Raw genomic sequence first — 24,145 nt, 5'->3', positions numbered from 1 at the left:
TGAAACTGAACAGGCAGATGACTCTACATTATACAACATTCAAATTACGTATTTCTCTCATTCCCACAAAAAAAGCCCTGCTCATTTATTTTTAGGAAATGCTGTCAGCTTCTATGCAAAAAATATTGAATTATGGAACATGATGGACAGTTTTCTTTAACAAAACTCATTAGGGTTTAATCAAACAGGAAAACAAACAAACAAACAAACAAACACACCCCCCCCTCCCCCCCCAAAAAAACCCACCAAAAAACCAATTGAAAAGCTTGGATAAAGAAGCCAAACATAAAAGACACAGGTTTTTGTCATTCTTTATATAAATATCTTTCAAATATAAATACAATATTGCAGTTCAAAAAAAAAGTTACTTTGATTATTCAGAATTATTGATAGGGCTCCAGCAGTCCTATCTTTATCCAATTTCTGAATCAATCAAATATCAGAAGAGAAGAAAAAAGTAGAATCAATTCTAAGTCAATGTATATCAGATTTAAGACAAAGGGTATTAAACTGTTCGAGGCTGTCAAAATTAGCTTGTATAATTCTAATAAATTCTACCTACTCGAAATCAAGCAAATATGGCTATAAAAATAACTCATTACAAAGCTTAAATTGCCATTAACTTAGTCATGGTTGGCCTTGGACCACCTATAAAATTACTGTCTTCATCATCCTCCTCTAACTCATCAGGAACTGTAGTCCTGTAGCTGTTCCTCAGGAGCAGACATCAGCTCTGGAAGCAGGAGAAACTCCATGATGCATTTGCCAGCAGCTTTCTTTACTCCAGGTACTTCTTGAACTCTTTGATACCAACTGGATATGAGTGGCAAGTCTACCAGATTTTTGCCTTGTTTCTTGCTGGAAACCTAGAATAATAAAATGAGGAGGCTAGTGGCTACTATAAATTTCTTGCTACATACCACCAAAAGGCACGAACTACAGGAGTGAGCTTAGCTCCATGCACTCACAGCATGATGGCAATACAAAAATCAGCTGGTAGACTATCTGCAATTCCCATTTGCTTAATAGGATGAAAAGGTTTACATGACCAATTTTAATGATAATTTCAATCAGCAACAGGAAAACTCCATATAAATAGTACTCTTAAATATGTGCTCTTTCCTAACATATGAATGATTTGTTTTGGTTGGTCGTTAGACAAAAAAACCCAGTATAGTATTTTCCAATGAATACTGAACTCTAAGCATGACATTACAGTACCTGAATGGTCTTTCCCACAAGTACCCCATAAAAACTCATCCACCAACAGCCGTTTTGCTGGGAACTACAAGCCTGAAATACCTTTGACTTTGTGGTAACAGATATACATTACCCCTGGTCTTTACTCAAGTCTTTGCACTAAATCTGTGGCTTTTTTTAAATTAGTACTGAATATTTTTTTAATCATGTATTACTTTTTACAATCTTAGGTTCATATTTTTGTACAATATCAGTAACTAGTATATTTCTTTTCTGAGTTAAGTGTATGTGATTATGAGTTAATGTGGCCTCCAATAGAAAATAGTATTTTAAGTGTAAAAAATGAAATAAAAATATTTCTTAAGTAAGAATATGTTGCACACATTAAAAAAATACATACCTGTCACAGTGGACACGGGAAGAACCACACGAGGACACGCTGGTGAGCGAAGCAGGAAAAAAAGGGCGAGTTTATTTACAAAACCCAGTTTTATACATTTCCCATGGTGCCTGTGGATTGGAGGCTGGAATTCCACCTCTCAATCCACATTGGTCGAGCTAACTGTCAATCACATTTCTCCTCCTACCTAGAAATATATAAACAATAAAAGACAGTTAGCAAAACATGGCCAGTGTTTATAGTAGAAAATGTGATAAGGTGAAATTTCTGACTCCAATATGAAGAATATAACAGAAGGCTTAAAAAAGTCTTCAAAACCAGGGTGACATCTCACCCTTTTTATCTTTAAAAAAAGAAAAAAGAGAAAAAGAAAAATGAACAATTTTTACAATGGAAAAAACTGTACAGAGTTCAATGATTATCCATGGAGGAATCATCAGAGCGATCACTCGCGTCATCTGCGTCCGAGTCATCGCCCAAGGATTCATCCATTTGATGACCTTCAGTCTGGTCACGGCCTCCATCTCGCCTATCGGCCGGATTCTGCCTCTGCTGTCCCAGGTCAGGACGGACACACTTCGAAGGTACCCAGCGTGCCCCAGTATCTGTGGACACGCACGCATACCCACACCCCATAACGATCAGGTCATAGGGTCCTTCCCATTGTTTGGTAACTAAATTCCGGACCCGAACCTTCGCTCGAGGCTGATGCGTGTCATCTGAAGCCTGCAACGAGAGGAGGTGGTTTACAATCACAGGGTTACTTGAGTTCTGCGAAACTGTAAGGTAATTGATGGTGTACAATGCTTTGGCCAAGCGACTGTGTGGTGTTTCACCCTGCATTCCCCGTTTTTGCTTCTGGAGGACATGCTTGAGAGTACCATGAGCACGCTCTACAATTGCTTGTCCTGTTGGAGAATGAGGGATGCCAAAGTTGTGAGTCACACCCCATGACTGTAGGAACTGCCGTACCTGTTGAGAGGCATAAGCAGGACCACTGTCGGTTTTCATGACGGAAGGTATGCCTAGTACAGCAAAAGCCTGCCTCCAGTGGGCAATGACATCGCGGGCCTTTTCCCCAGTGTGAGCCGAAGCCCACATTGCAGAGGAGAATGTGTCCACCGTGACATGCACATACTTGAGCCGGCCAAACTCGGCGACCTGGGTGACATGGTCTGCCAAAGCTCCAAGGCCTTAAGGCCCCTGGGGTTAACCCCTGCCGGCAACGGCGCACCAAGGGCATGACAGTCGCCACAAGAGTCGACAATGTCACGAGCCTCAGTGGCCGTCAGGTGAAACTGCTTCTGCAGCGTATGCGCATTTTGGTGGAAGAACCCATGCGATGCCTTGGCCTGCGCGAGTGTGTCAGGCTGAGGAGCAACCCATGCTGGGTTAGCCAACTTGTCACTTGCATTACCTTCCGCTACAAAGCCTGGCAAATTTGTGTGACTTCGAACGTGCAGAACGTAATAGGGATGAACCCTGGACTGAATTGCACACCACAAGGTCTTCAGCAGATGAAACAAGGCAGGGTTACTGACTTCCTTCAAAACTGAATACCCTAATCGCTGTGCAATGTCAGCAACATAAGCTGAGTCCGTGACCAGATTGAAGGGTGTCTGAGAGAATTTTTCGAATGCCATGATGGCAGCCCTTAGTTCAACCAGTTGGGCTGACCCGTCCTCATGGCCTTCCAAAATCTGCCATTCAGATCCATCCTTCCAGGTAACAATGGCTTTTCCTGTTTTGCCTGAACCGTCAGTGAAGACAGTGGGTCCTTGCACTGGCTCTTGGCTGTTTTTGGGTCGTAATGAAAAGTGAGTATTTTTTGCCACTTGCAATAGCTTGTGGCTGGGCAGATGATAAGTGATCTGCCCTGAAAAACCCTCTAGAGCACTTTGTAGCGAAACGTTGTTCGCATAGCTCCAATCAAATTCCTCCCTCTGAACCGGGAGTATGATCTTTGAGGGATCTGCACCCAGCAATTGTAAGCAGCGTTGTCGGCACTTGATTATCAAGTGTGCAATCAATTCAAACAACGCAGTTGCCGTCTTGTGCGGCTGATGAGGCAGGAAGACCCATTCAGAGGCATGCAGAGGATCAGTCCAATCATCGTTCCATTGGCCAATGATACCTGTAGGATGTAAATCAGGAGTGGTGATGAACACAGGGACATCAATGGAAGGTTCAATACGGTACACCTGGCGGGCCGAAACAGCTTGCTGCACCTCCTCCAGCACTTTTTGTGCCTCAGGGGTCAATTGATGAGGTGACTTTAAATCAGTGTCCCCTTTCAATAATTCAAACAAGGGAGACAGTTGTGCGGTGGTTAGTCCTAAGTAAGGACGTAACCAAGTGATGACACCTACCAGCTTCTGAGCATCATTCAGTGTCTTAACAGGTTGCACAAATTGCACCTCCTGGTGACGGATAGTCCGTTCCAGAATTTTGACGCCTAAATATTTCCAGGGAGGTTGCTGTTGTACCTTTTCTGGAGCCACCTGCAGTCCATGTGAATGCAGAGCATTCAACAACTGAGGCTGTATCCTCAGCAGCTCATCCTGGGTGGGCGCAGCCACCAAAATGTCGTCCATATAATGATAGACGTGAGCGTCAGGAAACTGCTTGCGGACTCCAGATAAGGCACGGGCCACATACCATTGGCATAATACCGGGGAATTTCACATTCCTTGAGGCAAAAATTTCCATTGATATCTCTGTGCTGGTTCAGCATTGTTTATTGTTGGTACCGTGAAGGCGAATTTTGGTCTGTCATTGGGATGCAGAGGGATCATAAAAAAACAATCCTTCAGATCCATGATGAGGACCGGCCAGTCCACGGGAAGCATGGTAGGCGATGGCATGCCCGCCTGTAATGTCCCCATGCCTTCCATCACGGCATTGATTTTTCAGAGGTCATGTAGCAACCTCCATTTCCCAGACTTCTTTTTGATACAAAACACAGGAGTGTTCCAGGGACTGGTAGATGGTTCTAGATGCCCCTGGTCCAACTGCTCCTGTACAAGTTTGTGAAGGGTGACTAGCTTGTCATGAGAGAGGGGCCACTGATCCTCCCAGATGGGTTTGTCCACCAGCCACCGTAAAGGAGGTGTGGGACACTTTGCGCCCTTCGTCACAGTGGCCCCCATTAAAAATCCGTGCTGAGTCGCACCCCCCACGCAGCCAAAACATCCCTCCCCCAGAGGTTCTTAGCAGTGTCCATAACATAAGTCCAAATCGTGGCCGTCTGTCCCTCTGGATTGGTGATGATCACAGGATTCTGGCTCACATAACACTGCTTCGTTCCTCCTATGCCCGTCACAGGTGTCTGCACCAGGCTCAAAGGCCACTGCGGGGGCCAAGCCACCAGGGAGAGAATCGTAACATCAGCCCCGGGGTCCAGGAGGCCGCGAAGTTGAATCTCTGGCGGCGTTGCACCAGCCATGGACACAGTACACACCATCTCAGGACGGTCTTTGGTTAGGGCAACAGTCCAGTGCACTTGAGGTGGCCCAGTAGAGCCGAAGCCGCCGTCACCTCGTGACCGGTCCTCCGTCCTAGAAATAGAAGACTTAAAAGGAACAAGTTGAGCAATTTGTGTGCCTTTTGGGATAGTCAGAGGGGGGGTAGGTGTGGAGACCATTGCATGAATCTGCCCTGAAAAAGCAGCATCGATGAGTCCCATGTGCACAATGATACCCTGAATGATGGCACTAGACCTCCCCATGAGGAAAGCACTCATGCCATCACCCAAAGGACCAAAGGCATCCAAGGGGACCCTGTGTATCTTGTCTGAATTTATGAGGACAGATTCTGCTGTGCAGACGTCAACACCTGCTGAGCTGCGGGTGCTGGCTGCAAGCCTGCTAAGCAGACCTCCATCGGTTCGGGCGGGGGCAGAAACACTTGTGTCTGAGCGCGTCTCTGCTTCACGCTGCGTTTCGTGTTTCCCAACACCAGAAGGGGATGGCCATTGGTATGCACCGTCGCCCTGCAATTATTTGCATAGTGATTTGGTTTTCCACATCGAGCGCACAGAAACAAGGGGACTGTGGTTTTTTGCACTTTCTTCCCCTGTTTTTTCCTGGTTTTGGGACTGCCCTGCTGTTGTAGCCTGTCCTGAGGGCCCATCCAAGCAGGCTGCATCACAGGGGCCATGGCTGGTTGTACAGCCGTAGCCACAGGCGACTGCACAGCATCAGCCAAGGCAACAAACTTGCGGCTACGTGTGCTTATCTTTGCACAGGCCTCTGCCATCTGAGCGATGGACGGATCACCAGGAAGTGCGTCGATGATCCTCCTGCAATCAGTATTGCAGTTGCCTCGGGCCAGGTGCTTAAGTAATACCTTCCTATGCTCGGGATCACCGACCTGCTTTTCCACTGCAGCAGTCAGCCTTCCTGCAAAATGCAGGAATGGCTCATCAGCTCCTTGAACAATTGTGGCAAACGATTCCTCTGGAGCAGCCATTGCTATGGTCTGAACCAGAGCTGCCATGCCTACCTGCTGGCACTGCTCAAGCACCAAGGGCGCAAACCCAACTTGTCCATTGGCATCGGCATAATTTCCAATGCCCAGCAGCTTATCGGTATCAACCGTGCGCCTGACATCAGTTGGGCCTAATGTGGCATTTTGCTCCACTGTGCTGTTTGCTGACTCCATTTTGATTCGAAAATTTCATATTCGACAGGTGGAAACAGAGCCCGAGCTAGACTCCGGATGTCGTAAGGTGTTAAAAGATGACCATTGAAAAACCTGAGCATCTGCATTACTTCACTAGACCCCAGGCCATATTTCCCCACCTTATCACGAAGCTCCATCAAGGCTTTCCAGTGCAAAGGCTGGTGGGTGTTATGGGTAACACCTGTTATGACAGGGAAAGCCTGGAGACCTCCTGGTAGGGTGGCAGGACCTGCCACATCCCGTCCCGTGGGCTCCACAGGGACAGAGGCAGATACTTGGCTGGGGGCCAGCTGAATGCCAGACACCGGAGGTCCAGCAGCGTCAGAAACAACATCAGTAGAGCTAATTTTTCCAGACTCCGGAGGACGATGTGTACACATGCATTCCTCCACTTCCTCCATCTTGACTCTAACTTCCCCCCAAAATCGCTCCTGGTCCTTCGGCCGCACTGTGACATTACAAGGAGGGAGTGTCCAGGTGGAGGATCCCAGAGCGCGGGGTCTCTTGGCCCTGGGAAGGGCCGGCCGGACCCCAGCTGCGTCCCCACCAGTGCTGAAATTAAAAACTGTAGCGCCTGCTCCCATCGCAGGCGCAGCGCCGGTGGGAGGCTGCGGGGGCGGGCCCGCTGGCGCTGCCGCAGCCCCGGCGGTGCCTGCGCCCGCCGCGGCACGGGTATAGGGCTCTTCAGTAGGCGTAGGTTCCGATAGAACCCCCGAGCCCCGTGCAGGCAGATTACAATGTGCTGGGACGGGTGCGGCTGGCGGAGCTTTCGCTCCACTGTGCGCCTGCGCACTCAGCGCGGGGGGAGAACGGGGGGCGGGCACCGGCGCTGCCCGCGGGGCTGCGTCCCCGTCTCGCGCCGCAATCAACGGCGCAGGCGCGGTTCGCGGGACTGCACCCTCGCCGCGCGCCGTGCTCAGCACCGCAGACGCGGCCGGTGCAGTGGGAGGGGGACCCAGGAAGGGAGCGGGGATCGGCGCCGCTCCGCCCTTGCCCGAGCCAGCCGCCGCTCGGTCCGGGATCCCGCTGAGTAAGGTTTCACCGAGGCTCCGCCGGCCAATAGCAAGCGGCAGCGCCCCCGAAAGGGAATGCACGGACTGCCCACCCAACAGGACGGGGGCCGGTGAAAAGCCGATACAGACCCCGCCTCCAGGGGCGCCCGCCCCCTGCACGCTCTGCAGAGGCGGCGCAGGCGCAGAGGCGCCCAAGGAGCCACCCTCGGCGCCCAAGTGGGGCGGCGCGGGGGGCGGCTCCACCCTTGACGTATCCAGAGGATAAGTCGTGGAAGTTCCGCATTTCGGGCAGAGCATGGTAATAGAATCATGCTCTACAAGGGGCGGGGCCCGCGCCGTGGGTTCCTCCCCGCCCGTCAGTGCTGGGAAGGCTTGAATGGAAGGCTCTTCCATCCCCACTCTCCGGCGCTGTGGCGCAGGAGTGGGCGGGGCCGGCCGTGACGACTGCGGGGCCCCGCCCTCTCACTGTTCGAGCGGCCGGGGCGGGCTCAGCCTTCCCTTGTTCCCCAAAAATTCGAAATCCGAATCGGAGAGGAACAAATCTTCCAGTGCATCAGCCGGAGGGGGAGGAAAAGAATCCTCCGACCTCGGAGACAGGGGGTCGAGCTCGGACGGAGATCCCACGTCCGACACCGCGGCCGCGTCCCTTTGCGGCCCCCCACCTACCACCGGAGAGGGAGGGTCGCTCAGAGAATCTGCCGAGATCTCCGAGCTAGCGGGATCCATTTCCCGGAAAAAGAGATCAATCTTTCGCCACACAACCAACAACCTGGCTGCCTCCAGCATGAGGGGAAAGGAGAGAAAGTCCATGAGGCACTCCCGCAAACTGCCACACACCTCCCCAGAAAATGCGTCCGCCGGATCGCTAAAGAAGCCACGCCCCCGGGCCCATTCAAACAAACCCTGAAGTTCTGCCCAGGAAACAGGAACGTGCTTTCGTTCCATAATAGACTTCCAGACATCCAAAGCTATGGAGTCCTCTTTCAAGACCATATCGAAAGGCATTGTGCAGCAGAAAAAGGGGGGTAAACCCGCCAAACGACAGAGCCACAGAGCCTAGGGAAGGAGTGAAAGGCACTACAGAGCCACAGAGCCTAGGCAAAGAGTGAAAGGCACGACAGAGCTCACCCAGACAGTCCTACCACACACGTCAGGGTCACCAGATGTCACAGTGGACACGGAAAGAACCACACGAGGACACGCTGGTGAGCGAAGCAGGAAAAAAAGGGCGAGTTTATTTACAAGACCCAGTTTTATACATTTCCCATGGTGCCCGTGGATTGGAGGATGGAATTCCACTTCTCAATCCACGTTGGTCGAGCTAACTGTCAATCACATTTCTCCTCCTACCTAGAAATATGTAAACAATAAAAGAGCAAAACATGGCCAGTGTTTATAGTAGAAAATGTGATAAGGTGAAATTTCTGACTCCAATATGAAGAATATAACAGAAGGCTTAAAAAAGTCTTCAAAACCAGGGTGGCACATACCCAAATCACTTTTTAAGATGAAGTCCAGCTACTTTTTAAAAGGATGCATTTGATGAAATTAAATAATTTTTGTTTAGATTCCCAAATGTTCTAGAACAATGGAGATCATCCTCTTACAGGAGAGGTTGTGAAGTCTCCTTAGAGACCCTCAAAATATGACTGGACACGGTCCTGCGCAACCAGCTCTAGCTGACCCTGCTCTGAGCAGGGTTGTTAGAAAAGATGAGCTCCAGATGTGACTTCCAACCTCAATTATTCCAACTTCAACTATTCTGTGATGCTGTGCCTGCTTTAAACAGAAAACAAAAAAAATCATGATGACAGCAACAGGCAGAAAAGGCCACACAAAACCAACATTCTTCCCCAGATCTGTCTGCAGTGTGGAAATAGGAATTGGTAAAGAACACTTGAAATGACATGCAATTTTCAGCAGCTCTCCTGCATGCTGTATTTATAATATACTTAGGGTAATCACAAGTAACTAGCAATAGCTAAAGAAGTAAAAGAAGGATGAACTGTGGTAACTTTAGTATCTAATTTATTATCCTAATAGTAACACGGGCAAAAACACATTAATTCAGTTAAGGAAGTATTTTGGAAAGCAATTCTAAGAGGCACTGTTACACTTGTTATCAAGTGTTCTAAATTGTATTCTAAAAAGTGAATAGTGGTTTTTCCCAGATGAGGAACTGAGCTTTTATTATACATCTATTAATTTTCAACAGTTACAACTAATAGAAAGCATAACAAGGGTAACCTCAGAATGATAACAGCAGTGAAATGAGGTAATGAAAAACAACATTACAGCTTCATTATCTTACTTTTAGTAGTTGTAATTCCAATCAGCTAGTCAGGTGTCCTCACATTTAAACATAATCCAGGAAGTCCAGTTATACAAGTGACAAATAACACTTTAATACAGAATTAAACTCTGGGACTTCAATAACAAGAGCAGTTTCAACTCACTGCCTGCAAGAAGCTTTCACATGCAAGTATTTCAACTTTGATGACAACTGTAGGCATCAAGGTATAATTACTTAGAAAATCATCATTCACCAGAGAACAGAAATAAACAAACATTATCCCAGAGATCTCATAAATTAGGTAAAAATGAAAATGAAAGAAAGGTTTTCAGGGCAATCCTTGGAGTGAGCTAACACAAGTGTACTGTAAAATACCTAGTTCATGAGCTGCAGAACACCAGGGCTCAAAGGTGACATATAAAAAGTCAATAAATACAAAATTTTCAGCTGCTCACAGTACATCCACAGAATGATTCCAACTACATTGCTGAAAACAATTAAGCATCTCATGCAAAAATCTTCTCATGCCTAGCACCAGTAAATCAAATATTACTCTAAAAAGTTATGCTCTTATTTAAAAAGGTCTTGGAAAAACAAAGGCTAAAATACATTAAAGTTTTTTAAATAGTAAGAAAGCATTTTGTCTTAATACTTTTGTTTAGTATCATCCATACAGAAGTTGCTGTTCACCTCCAAGTATGTGATTTGCAAAACAAACAAAGCAGATGTGAATTAAGAAGCATTTCTGTAAAATAACTCATCATCTCAATTCAAAGGCAGCATATTGTTTCATCATACAGAAATCCACTGAGGATGATTATACTGGTTAAAGAAGTTATAAAGTGGACATTTTTCACACTATTAATATCTGATAGTCATTATCTTGATTTTTGAGATTGTTATCCTCAATCTGACCAACAACATCATCTCCAGTTTATCCTGCCTGGGGCTTCAGGATCAGTCTGATCCCGGCTGCCGTAGGTATTCCTGGATAGAGGGGTACCGCTAAGTACCTCCTGTCCAAGCACCTCGGGCAAAGCTCCCAGACACAGGCAATACTTAGCAAGCTCAGCTATAACTGATTTCAGCTCTTAGCAGGTTCAGCTCTTAGTGATTTCAGCTCATTAGCTTGCTAAGTGCCTCCGGCAGATGCAGGGGGAGAGAGGAGAAGCGCTGTATGAAGTTCCACAGATGAGTCTTTATTGGCATCCTCTGCAAAGGGTTTCAGGGACAGCTCTTCTGCTGAACTGGGCAGAAGTGGGGCTTTATATAGGGTATCAAGGTTTTGAGAAACGGTCCAATGGTATGAGTCGGGGTAAAAGTGACCTATTGTCTTACAGGGAGATAAGAAAGGATCCGAAGGCAGGAGAGGGGTACTTGGTCCAGTCACCATGACTAGGCATTTCTTTATCTTAGGCAACTGACCTCCAGACAGGCCTCTCAGGCCTCATGGCTGCAACGCTCCAGGAATTCCATTTGTTTTCAAACACCATAAGGGAAATTTGAAAAACAAACTTGCAAAATCAAAATGCAAATGTTCCTGGAACAGACACCAGCTTAGCCATAAATGTCATAGAATAACTGCAGGAATACTGGAAGAAGGCAAACTCATTGTATCATTTTACTGTGATGGGAAATAAAGACATAGCTGTCATTTCCTTAAATCTCTCCTTTGCATCTATCCTCATAAAACTAAGCACACAAATTGTGCTGAGCAAGACTATTGCAGTCTTGCCACAGAAGATTTTCCCACTGTAGAATTACTTTTTAAGTTGAGCTCAGGTCACCTGAGCTAGTATTTTTAATTTATTTTTTCTGGGCAAATTGGTGCCAAAACATTTCAGTATATTTTAACAGTTGTGTTTACTAACCACTGATATGCTCTGTATCTAGAAGTAACTCTAGTGACCTCACCTATCTGTTTTTGGTGTTTGTACAAAAACAAAACAAATATTTGATTTTGGGTTAAGGTCACATTGTAAACACCACAATATGTCTCAAATGAATATATTTTACAACTTTTAGGCTCCTAAAAAACATACATGTACTATTAACACTAGTTAATATTTGCAGAACTTGTCAGCTTACCAAGAACTGATGGATGCATGGCAAAAGCACTAGATCTGCCACAGTAAAATAAAGCCCTTCTGCAAAAACGTGGTCCAAGAGCGGAAGGTCAGAGGTTTTTTGTTGGGAAGGATGAAGTAGAAAGACCTTGTAAATATGGTAGTTTAGATTCTGGGAGCATGAGATCAACAGGCGAGATAGAAATGAAAGCAAGCTTTGAGATTTAGGGTGTGGGGTACAGGGCCATCAGCTAGTGAACAACGCTGTGCCAAGCTGAGGGCCATCTCCCTTGATTAAACAATACCCTTCTGCTTGCCTTAGGTAATGGGACAGTTCTATTGGCTGTATGTAAATGTTGTTATCTTGTATTAGATTGGTTGGTCCAACACAGACTATTCAACCTGGAAAGATATTTATTGTACGGTATTCAGAACCTCCTTCTCTTTTCCTGCTCTCTTGGCCTGCTTTAGCTGTGCCTAGCAGCTACAAGCAAGGCCCTCACAATAAACCACGTGCTACCACAACTGCTTTGCTTATAGAGATCCTACAGTTTTTGTTCTCCTGATGTGAGGGGCCTCCCTGTTGATTGCATCTGGTGCTTCCTGGGCAAGTAGTTTAGAGAAAGCTACACTTAGTTCCAGACTTGAGGGTGGATGTTCATGGACTACCCCTGGTTTTAGTTCCTCTGTTGCTTCTTCACCAAGCACAGGCACTGCAGCCTTGGCACCTGCCTTGTGTTGTTGAAGTTTCTGCCTTCAAATTTTGTCATCATTATGTACTCGGACAGGTTCTCCAAGCTTCCTTTCAAACAGTAAAATGTCAGGAGGAATAGCTTGGCAGTGCTCAGGAGAGGCCGTCAAAAATCTTTCAACAATCAGAGGTATGGTGATCTCACACAGCCTGGTCCACTGGCTAACCTGTCAAATAAATTTACATAATTAATGTCTCTACAGAAAGATAAACGAAACCCAGGGTAACTTTTGGTTACTTTGGTTACTCAATCACTTCAAGCAAAGGAATTCCAGCTTTAAATACATGCTTTGTTAATCTTAGAAGCTCAGATATTTCTGTATTGCTTTTACAGCAGCAGAGTTAGGAAACTATATCTTACATATAACAGAATGGTTATCCAGTATAGCACATTTTTTATTTCCTTATTATTGACACAAAATTAGGGTGGCTGTGTAACTCATAAAAAACAAAGCTGTGAACTGAGTTGAAGGCACAATAATCAATGGCAACCGTGAATATAGAAATCATGCCAGGGTGGAGTTTAGCCTCCTGAGAGGCCAGAAGAAGGCAAGTCTAGATGGATGAGCTGCCAGGTGAGTAAAATGCTACATGATAAATGGGCTGACATCTCAACTCAAAGGGTAGTGTTGGTTAATAGTTCACACTCTACCTGAAGGCCAGTTAGGAGTGGAAATCTTTAAGGGTCTATGCTGAGGCCTATCCCATTTCATCATCGTTACCTGGAGGGGGGAGATGGAATACACTCCCATCAAGGTTGACAGGGAACTGAGAAGAGCAGGCAAAAAATTGCCAACAAACTCCAAGGTAGAGCTGCTATTCACATGAACCTGCACAGACTAGAGAATGAGCTGAGAGAACTGATGTGAAACTCAGAATATTCCACACCTAGGAGGGACTTATCCCCTGGAATGGTACAGGCTAGGGACTGACCACCTGGCCAGGTAGCCACTGCTGAAGAGACTGGACAACCTGGTGAGGATAAGCTAAACAAAAGCCCCCTTGACAGTGAAGGCTAACAATATATAGTGCTCTTGAAATCAAAATCAGCAAGAAATTAGGTATTTCTTAGTTTACTTCAAACTTTAGGTAGTATCTTGAAAAATAATTATTTTTCATCTTTGTGCCGAAATACAGGTACTTCTCCATAAAGGAAATTGCATTTTCTAAGCAAATTAGGTTTTTTACTTAAAGAACATACTTGATATCAATATTAAGAGTCTACTTCAGAGCATTTAATGCTTATTAAAAAACCAGTCGATGTATCTAAGAGAGAGACACACTAACTTCAGCACAGACTTTTAAGCAGGTCTTCTTGAAGCCCAAGAGTTCCAAAACATCCTTTTTAGATGGATCTGCCTCAAATGTTTTCTGTATTAAATGTCTTAAGACCACAGAAAGCCCAGCTCGGCAGAATTTGTCATCTTTCACAACAACAGCAGGTAAACTGCAGCTCAGCACAACCACTGGAAGCTGACACCTGGAGATTAAATGGACCTCAAGATCGCCAGCGAGGTTTTTTGTCACACACTGATCATCCACATCTTTGCCAGTCGGCACTAAAAAAACTTTAAATAATTTGCAGTCACAGTAAGATAGCAAAAACAGTGAGATAGATGTATGAAGAGGAAAGATACTATCTCTGTACTGATGTGAAAAAGCCAAATATAAATGTTCTTCAGCAACATTATCTTTCATCTTCTTCCTGAGATGAAGTTCCTGAAATAGAAATCAGAGTACAACATTCATAAAAGAATACAGAATTAAAAAAAAAAAATTAAATCACTGGTTCTTCCACTATCTGCTGCAACTGATTTTAACATAAGACACTACTAAAGACATCCTTTCTGAATAATTGGCAGGCCCTTTTTTGAGAGAAAAGAATGGTTTCACATCTACAGTATCTTCACATACAAGACCATGGACAGGAAAATTATCTGTAATTTTTTTTTTCTGACATCAAACAAAACCTAAAGAAAATGTTTCATTTTCAGTTTTAAGTGCATAAATATTTTAGAGCTAGGCTTTTTTTTTTTTTTACATTAAATCTCCCACACTATTAACTATGCATTATTAAAAAAAAACAAGTTCCTGAGCACATATCTACAACAGTCAATTCCCATCTGTCTTTTTGTAACTGCTAAAAGGCATTTATAGTAAGTATTTAGGCAATGTGAAATAATATTGGTTTCTGTATTAAAAATTAATCTAGAGTTGGGTGAGATAATAACTGAAGGACTCATAAGCACATAAGCAAATAAACATTCATCTTGTGATACCACATGAACACCTCAAACACACAACTACTTTAAAGCAGTCAAATTCAACAGCAGCAGAGCTGAAATTAACATCTCAATATATTAAAAATTCAAATTAACTTTCCTTACAGTGGGTTGAAAGCTACATTTTTCCTACTACAATATTCCATAGGAGCTTAACATAAGGCACTGATGCAGTAATTTTTCTGCTCCATCACTCAGAATTGCCCATTACCTTACAGATGACAGGTGGCATTGAAAAGCCTTAGACACTAGATGGCCCTCTTACAACGACTGTCACAGACCACAGCCCGAGCGCAGTGAGGAAATTTAAATGTTGCTAAAAAAGGCCAGAATAGGATTTTACATACATATATATATATAAAGCACGAGTGACACTGGAACAGCATCAGTCTTTCACATAACTGTCTAGATTAATAAGGTCTTTGCACAATTACATGAACATGATGCAAGTATTTTTTTAAAAAAGTTTACATTTGAAACATCTTGATTATTCAATTTATTTTCTTCCATGTAGACATATACATCACACTTACTACTTTATACTACCTACCACAGGGCCAAATCAATTGCCCAAAAAGAGGGAGTGGAAGAATAAAATCAAGTCCACCTGACATTAAGAACATACTAATGTCAGATACAGTGAAATATTTTTAAACCATTAACTTACAAAAACAGTGGCTCACTATTATGAGTATTGTTCCTCTTCTTTAATTACTACACTGCCACACAAAGAACAGGACAGTACACAATGGGATACCTACTTTACCACAAGGTATTTTATTTGGGTAAATCTTGACAGCATGGAAGTTGAGACAGACTCTATATCCTTTATATCCTACAGCTCTGTGAAAGAAATCATACAGTAAAGGCACTGCCAGAGAGGTAAATAAAGAAGAGTTACTGCTACCATAGTCACATCCATAGCTTCTAGCATTTAAACTTCTAATCTTGACTACAGTACCTCTTTCAATATTAAAAAGTACTCATATGCATTTGGGTTATTATTTTTGTTTTCCATGGGAACTCAAAGAGTTCACAAGTCCATCTTTTGCTGGGTATGCAAACCACTCAGACATACACATTCACCTCATTGTGGGTAATGACAGTGGTCGGATTTTAGGCTTCAGGCACTGCTAGAACCTGTGTGAAAGACAAGCGAGCAACTTTCTCATTCTGGCCTGGGAAAATCTTAAGGAGGAATCCAAACAATCCTTGGGAAGTGAAAAACCATCAGCAGGTGGTGTTTTTCCAACATGTTTACTGTCAAGGATGTTTACAAAGAGGTGTAGGCTCTGAATGACCAATCATATTCATTGTACTGAAGTGCCGAGGCCGTCTCTACAGGTTAATAGATCTTAAAGGTCCAAGAACATTTTAAAGTCTTATACAAAGTTGTTTATTACATGAAAGCATATATCTGAAGGTGCGAGAGTCCTAAATGAGCGGTCTTAAAATTGGTTGTGAGCATAAAGTCTTAGAAATAAAATACCATACCAGAATAAACAGTAGTCTTGACATGGAATTTAACATAACATTCCAGCCTTAGGATAAAACAAATTCCAACTCCTGACCCCAAGCAGGGTTCCTGGCCGCAGGGTCACAGTGGCAGGAAGGGGTCCCGGGGTCCCGAATCCCAAAAAGGGTTCCCGGCCGCGGGGTTGCAGTGGCAGGAAGGGGTTCCAGGGTCCCGAACCCTCGCAGAGTCCCCAGCAGCCCCAAACAGAGTTCTGGGGCAAGCGCCACAAGGGGAAAAGGAAGGGGAAAGGGACCCCGGGGCCCTGATCTCAAGCAACAAAAGCTACAATAGATGGTACCTTTAGAATCCCATTTCAGCTCCCTGGCAGGGCTCCTTCCCCGGGCTGCAGAAGGTGGAGGTTGGATCGACAGATCGGATTGATCAATCGATCGATACCTCCACTTCCAACCCAGAGGCTTTTTATCTATATGTTACAAATGCATATTCATACCTTTATCTACACACTACCCAATCTAGGTGCAATTCTCTAAGTTCGTAAAACTACAAAAAGCAGTATCAAAAATCTAAGCATATAGCATATCTATTAGTGCAAAAAAACTCTATCTTGCTAACATAAAAATTCTATCTTGTTAAGCGTAAAAATTCTATCTTAGCATATGTGAGAAACTTTATCTTATTTGCGCAAAATTCATACCAAAAATTATAAACAGTACTCTATTTTTGTTATGTCTCGACTATATCACTAAGCCTGAAGCTCTGAATTTCTACACTAACAATTAGGCACTTAAGGTATGTGAAGCTAAAAGCTGAAGCTTAAATCTCTATTTTATGTGTGTGGCTTTATATATTCTAATTTTTCTAAAGGTTTTAATTCAATCCCTGCACTTCTCACTCTCTGCAAAGAATCCATGGAAACATGGACTCAAACACCGAAGTACTGTATAAAAAGAAGATTTAGAAGAATAAAGATTGCTCTCATTTTTGCTCGACGCTGAGAGTCATGTCATTACCTCCATGTCGTCTGTACTCAGTAGTGACACCTCATCACTCAATTTTTTTTTTCTAGTTGATGCTCCTGGACTCAATCAGCTATTTTGGTTACTTCCATGCTATGCAACACTGCTAAATATTTTGGTAAACTCTGACAAGGTTTCTATTTCCAAAGTATATTATTCTATAGTTTCCATCTATTAATCACCCATTCTTACAATTTATTTTTAAAAACTTTGTACAAGTAATTTTAACAAAATGGACTTCCGTAATGACTGCAACTTCTTACATAAGTCATTAGAATATCAAAGCATTGTCTGGATTTATTTGAATTGTTATTAAACAGCAAAAAAATCTATGTCCCTCCACCACACCAGTAACTGAACATCTCACAGACTTCCCTCTCAAAGAGCCTTGCAAGGTGGAAGTTTCCTGTGTTCCTGTTACACATATGAAAAAGCAAAAGCCAAAGAGAATTTTTAGTTTAGTGTCATGCTGGAAGTCTGTCCTAGGGCAAGCCAAAAATGTGGACATTTTTCCTTAAGGGCTTTGTTGTTTGGTTGGTTGTGAGATTTTGGGGTTTTTTAAGGTCAGTCTGTAACAATGAAAACTACAGGCTTATTTTATTCTCAAGTCTCTCACAGAAGAGAAACTGAAATAATCTGTCCAGGAGTTCTGTCTATAAGTGACTTTACCTCTGTTTCCTCATTGATTCCTGTGAGAGGAAAGGCCTTCCTGAATCATCATTTTAACTGAGCTGTATGTTAGAAATGAGACGCTTGACACGGCCAATATATCAAGCAGCAATTCAATTTAATAATTAATTAATTAGCATGGTAAAGAGTGAGCAAAGACAGCGCACTGGGTACAGTGGTAGGGGTTTTCCCTTCCAACTGCCCATCGATTGCTGGACTTGCTGGTATTTTATTTGCTATATTCATACATATTCATAAGCTTTCTCAGCAGTTTCCATTTCTAGTTTTAACATCACAATTCAATACTTAACAGTCATAAATTCATAGTTTGTCCTGTACAATTCTATAGGCTATTGTGATCTATTTTGATATTTCAATATTCCAGGATGTACATCCAGGATATGTCTCCCAGATGGTGGGGTTCAGTTTCCAGATGTAGGAGTCCAGTTTCTATTTTCCAGGTCCATCAATCTTCGATTGTGATTTTTCAGTTTCCCTCTTCAGGAGCCATAAATCAGTGAGCTGAAAACTTTCTTTCGTGTCCAGGATGTTTTCACCTTCTGTGAAAGGCCTGGGCCCCCTTCTTATTTCTTTCTTTTGTCTAAAAGCCTTTTTACATTCTAAAACTACAGTTTAAAATTCTTTAATACAAAGCAAGCTTCTAAAGTTATAATTATAAGACACATTACAGAATAGCTTGAGACTTATAATAGGTAATTACAAGCAAAACATTTATTCAAAAACTTCCGTCCATGCTTTCCTCGGTTGTTTATTAGAACTCATCTTTATAATTGTCCCATGGCCGTGTTCCACAATTACAATTACACAGATTTTCTTCATTTCCCTGACATGAAACATAACTCTGTATTTCACATTGTACACCCTTACACTGCCACACCCCACCCCCTCCCATATTTTACTTCCAAGAGTTCCTCCTAACATTTTGTCTCTAAGTACTGACATTATAAAGTTGCTTCCTGTATTTTTTGTTTCCAGTACAGGTGCTTTTCCACACTGTTTTGGCTTTGCAGAGTCTATATTCCTTGTGGATTTATGCACAAATTTTCAATGCAAAGACTTAACAGCCTACCTGGCTGCCCATTCTCACTTAAGTACTTTCACGTAACTACTACCCGTCCATTAAATGTGTTTATTAATCCCTTGGCAGCTTATTGAGACAAAAGCAGATGCAGACATACACAATAAAATGAAATGTGCAGTACAGAACTAACCAAACCTAATAAGACATTGCACTATTTGCTCACAGTATTTTTTCCTAGCACTTTTTTCTCTAATTAGACCATAAATTGTGGGAAGAGATGGATTTTTATTCTATTGGTCGTATTTACAGTAGCCACTGTTTGAAAGAGAGAAAATGAAAAAATACAAAGATAAATAATGTTGCCTACCTTTGGTATAAAATACACCTACTTAAAAATTATAAATAGTATGTAAGTATAACTTTCACTAGCTGTGCTGTTTCTTACCATTTTCTCTTTCCTTTCAACATGCACTAAAGAACAGTTAAATTAGTTTCATTTAGCTGCCCTATTAACAGCGCAATATAGAAAATTGCTGCTTTAAAAACAAGTGTTTCCCATAAAAATTAGACAAATAAATAAGTACATAAACATCCTTTTCCTTTTAGTCCCTGAAAAATATTCCATTCAATTGTTAATTACTACACGGTAAAACAGAACTTTTGTTAAGCAGGTGCATTAACATTTGAAAAATGTTTCATATAATGCCATTTAAAAACGTGGCAAATATTTAACTTAGAGCAAAGTATTATTTGTGCTTTAAGGCACATAACTTGGAGCCTGGAGTTATTTCTATCCAAGACGATCCATTTACTGGATGCGTTCAGGGCCACCCCTGCACCCTCAGGGAGCCCCAAGGGAAGCACAGAAGAGCTTCGGACTCGAGCTTCAGGCGGGTCTACCAATAAAGTGAAAGTTGTGCACGGTTCTGGAGAGCCAGATGCGGGCGGGCTACGGGGGACAGAGCCGGGCCATGCGGGACAGACGCGGGGCTCAGGACGGCAGCACACGCCTGAGCTTGGCTACTGCAGAGAGCGACACCACCGCACCAAAACTCCCTCGCAGACCCGCTTCCTAAAGCCTCTGCTCCCAGCTGCTCCCAGCGCAAGCTGAGCACTGCCAAGCCAGCCCCAGGACTTTACCACCACCACCACCACCCTCCCCTTATCCTCCCCTTATGCTGCCCTTTCTCCTGCTCCTTTCCTTACCCCGGCCCGGCCGCTTCCGCCCCGGCTCCGCCCTTTCCTGCACCGCCCCGGCCCTTCTCGTCCTCCTCCTCGTCTCCGGTGAGACACCAGCGGGCGGTTCTGCGGGGCCTTGAAGAGGGGGCTTGGGAGGAGGAAGACAGTATCGGGAAGAGGAAATTTGGGGTGGGAAGGGGGAAGGAAGAGGGCGATTGGGAGAAGGCAGAGAGCGATAGGGAGGATGAAGGAAGAGGGGAGTTAAGAGAGGGAAGAGGGGGTTTGGCAACAGGAAAAAGGGAATTTCGGGGCTGGGAAGGGAAGAGGGGTTTGGGAGGAGGAGAGGAAGAGGGATTTAGGAGGAGGCAAAGGGGGTTTGGGAGGGGGAGGAAGAGGGACATTGGGAGCGGGAACAGGCGTTTGGGACGAGAAAAAATAGGTTGGGAGAGTACAGTAAGGGTAAGTTTGGGTGGGAGAAATAGGGTGTTTGGCAGGAGGGAGGAAGAGGGGAGCCCTCAGGCACACTTGGCCGCTCTTACCTTCGGACCCGGGTGAGCTTTGGGTGTCCCGCGGTGCCGGGAGAGCCCGGAGGGAGCGGCGGCCGCGCTGTCCCTGTGGGACACGGCGGTGCCAAGGGACGGCCCCGCCTGGGCACACGGGTACACCCGGAGCCGCGGCCCCGAGCAAGTCCTCAGTGCGGGGCAATAATGGTTGTAGGAGGGTGGCATTTTATTCTTTTGAGCATTCTGAAGTGTTGCTTTCAGATGAGAGGCCTTTCCTTCGTTCGTAAAAAGAAATCCCCGGGAGAAATTTGCAGCAAGTAGGTTGCAGAGGGTCACGTCGTGGCTTTGGCGTAACTGTTTCAGAAATTCGTTTTTAACTAAAGCTTGCTTCTCTCTCTGAGAAATTACGAGGAGGAAAGAAATTACCCAGGAATTTGTACAGTTGATAAGTTTCAGTGTAGACATTGAATAAGACAAAGGTGGAAGCAGTGGAGGTGTACTCAATTTACCAGTGCCTTAAGCCAATGAGCAGTGATGTGTTGCAACATCTTCGGGTCCATTTTCTGCAGAATATTGAAGCTCAGTGGTACTAGGGCTTAGCAAATCTCAATTGTGCAGGTACAATATCACAAAAAATCCTGAGTTGAAAGGCACTCACAAGGATCATACCATTTATCAGGAAAAGGATTTACAAGGAAAATATGTCACCACTGTTGCGTGGAACAAGTGTGTTAGTGACAGCAGACACAGATAAGGGTCAAATAGTTGATGTCTTCTTTGCCACAGACTTGACCTGTAAGGTCTCCCAAGGCCTTTTGCAACAAGGCAGAGCTTAAGAAGAGGAGGAACTACAAGTTGTGGAAGAGATTTGAAGCAGGATTGTTTCCCTGATAAGTCCATTGGCCCTTGCATTCAAGGGTGCTGACACCTGACGCAGTCTTCACAAAGTTGCTTTCTGACATCTTTTAAAGGCCATGAGACTGGGGGAGGTCCCAAACACAGGAGAAAGCCAAATCTTATGCTTATCTTCATAAAGGGCAAGAAGGACAAGCAAGAGAACTACAGACTGGTTAGCCTCATTCCTTCCTCCTGTGGAAGGATTGTGGAGGAAGCCATTTGTGGCATAAGAAGGAACAGGTAGAAACTGGGAAGAGCCAGATCTACCAAGCATAAATCATGTCTGATCAATTGGCTTGTCCTCTGTGACTAAATAGCTAGATCTGAAGATGGAGGGAGTGTTGGATACCATCTGCTGTGGGCTTGGGGGGATATGATGGAAGCTTTAATTTACCTGAGGATATTATTGGAAAGATAGAGCCAGTCTTTGTACTCAGATGCACAGTGGGAGAATAAGAGACAGCACAAGTTAAAACCTCCAATTCAAAGCAAGGAAATGAGGACAGTGAGCCCAGAAGGATTTTTGCATTCCTGTCTTTGGAGATTTTCAGGATCCAACTGGAAAAGTCCTGAGCAAGCTGGTCTGAATTCATTGTTGACTTTGCACTGAACAGGAGGTTGCACAGAGTAACCATGTGGGGTCTTGTCTTGTTTTAGGGCAAATTTGAGAAGAAACTTCTGAATAGGGTCTCCCTGGAAAGCAAACTTAACAGGCCCCTCCCCCCGCCAGTCCAGGAAAAGAACTTCTTTGGAGAAAAGTGGAAAAAACTATTTATTTGACAAACAAAATACCCACAAGCATAAAGAATGAGTAATATGAAACAATAAAACTTCTTGCTGCTCCAAAGAGAGATGGCAAACTTGAGAAAATTTTTGCTGTGGGTGTAGCTCAGCTCACTCAGTTTTTTATCAGTCCCAGTCCCTCTGGAGGTCCAGGCCCAGTGGGCCGCAGGTGCAAGCCCTCAGTGTTCCTCTGGGGTTTTCAGTCCAGAGCAGATTCAAAGAGTCTCAAGAAAAAGGAAAAAAAAAACCAAAAAACAGTTCAGGGAACTTCTCTGCTTTAGCTAGTGTCATGGGTTAGCACTGGCCAGATGTTAGTGCACCCATGAATATATGTTTTTTCTCTAACAACTCCTGTGGGATGTGATCAGGAACAGAGCAGAGCAGGCTTAAATCTTGAAAACAAAAAAAAACCCACCAAAACTTTATTAATTACATAAGAACAGGGACAGAAATACTCTTAAACACACACAGAGACAGAAATAAAAACTTCTTAGAACATTTCTTCTCCCAGTTTCTACCTCCCCACCCATCACTCTTCAAAGACCAACTCTTGGGTTTTTAGATTAAACAATCACCACTCAAAAACAAACTAATCTTCAATTCAGCAAGGGAGAGAGGAGTCTCTCTCGCACCACAGACTGTTCCTCAGAAAACAAGGGTCTACCCCTTATGTGTTTCCATGTCACCCATAGCACCGCCCGGAGAAGTCTGCTAAGGTGACACTCTCTTTTTCTTATGTCCAGCGCTCTCACCGCTGTCTCATAGGTCACAACTACATACAGGGCTTTTTAAGGATGCTGCATGCCGAGCTCTCCCCTTTTCACCCAGGGGCCGGGGTTCCAGGAGCAGGTCTGCCCTGAGGGCAGAGGGCACCACTTCACCCTCCCCCTCTCTTCTCTGCTCGCTCCAACTCTTCAAGTGCCAGTCACTGTAGCAAAAGCAAGGGGCAGCTGCATCCACCCAAAAATGCAGTTTATGTTCAAAAGAGACTCAAGTTCAGTCCATGGCTGACATTATGCAAGAAAAGTCCAGCTCCAAGGCTACTCCTCTCATTCTTCCATCGAGTTCCTTCCAATCATGCTTTATCATCTCGGTCCCAGGCCGCTGCCCTCTCTCCGAAAACCACCAGTCATGAGAATCAATGTCTAAGAAAAGTTTCTTTCTGCCAAGCAAGGGTTAACAGTTTCTTCTCGGCAGGGTGCAGGCTGAGGCACTCCCAGGCTCCGCAAACCCCCACGTGGCTGGGCAATTTCTCCCGGAGTTTGGGGGGGAGGAGGGGGGTGAGCACACACAGAAGGCACTTCCACAGTTTTCCACCCCTCCATCCTAGACGGGGCAGCTCAGTTCCAGTCCTGTCCCCTCTCTTCTCCCCCCCCCCCCGGGGGCTCCGGCTTACCTGAGCCGACCACGTGTTTCCCCTCCCCCACCCAGCCTCGTGGCCGGGCAGGGGAAGGAGACCTGAGACGTCTCTCTGCTAAAACCAGGATCTGAAAAGAGGCCGAGCCCCCCAGACTCTTGCTTTTAACTCTTTGTGTCCTCAGAGGCGTGTCCAAACCTCTGAGTGACCAACCCAGGTGCCAGCAGAAAAGCTGATTACTGATTAGACTGCCCACATCTCCCTAGAAAAATTCACCTCCCCCCCAACCACGACAGCTAGCTAAAATAACTAAAAAGCAAAGAAAGATCTCTGTCCCAGCTGCTGGTCTGTGCTTCAGATGAACACTGTCTGGAGAGGAATGTGTAGGAGTGAGAGCTGTTTTCAAAACAAACTTGGCACTTCCCTGCTTTGCTCTCAGAGCCAGTCTTGAGGGCACAGAACTCAATATACAGCACAGACAGAACAGACGATTGGGGATACAAGCATCATAAAGTCACTTTAGGACAGGTCCTT

At 44.6% G+C, this 24,145-nt stretch overlaps 1 protein-coding gene and 1 pseudogene across 1 annotated transcript in view; one reads left to right on the top strand and one right to left on the bottom strand.

Annotated features, from left to right (window-relative positions):
- Positions 1 to 11,668: 11,668 nt before the first annotated feature.
- LOC134565164 (glutathione S-transferase C-terminal domain-containing protein-like) lies at positions 11,669 to 14,104 on the bottom strand (annotated as a pseudogene).
- Positions 14,105 to 19,262: 5,158 nt separating this feature from the next.
- Positions 19,263 to 24,145, top strand: part of LOC134565155 (integrator complex subunit 12-like) — a 42,151-nt gene continuing 37,268 nt past the window's right edge. The window contains 1 exon segment of the mRNA XM_063424607.1: positions 19,263 to 20,176. Coding sequence (XP_063280677.1) covers positions 20,068 to 20,176 — 109 coding nt within the window. The 5' untranslated portion in view covers positions 19,263 to 20,067.

The sequence above is a fragment of the Prinia subflava genome (genome assembly GCF_021018805.1).
Source record: "Prinia subflava isolate CZ2003 ecotype Zambia chromosome W unlocalized genomic scaffold, Cam_Psub_1.2 scaffold_37_NEW, whole genome shotgun sequence".
Lineage (NCBI taxonomy): Eukaryota > Metazoa > Chordata > Aves > Passeriformes > Cisticolidae > Prinia > Prinia subflava.
Note: the sequence above shows the minus strand (reverse complement) of the source record. Positions and strands in the feature narration are given on the sequence as shown.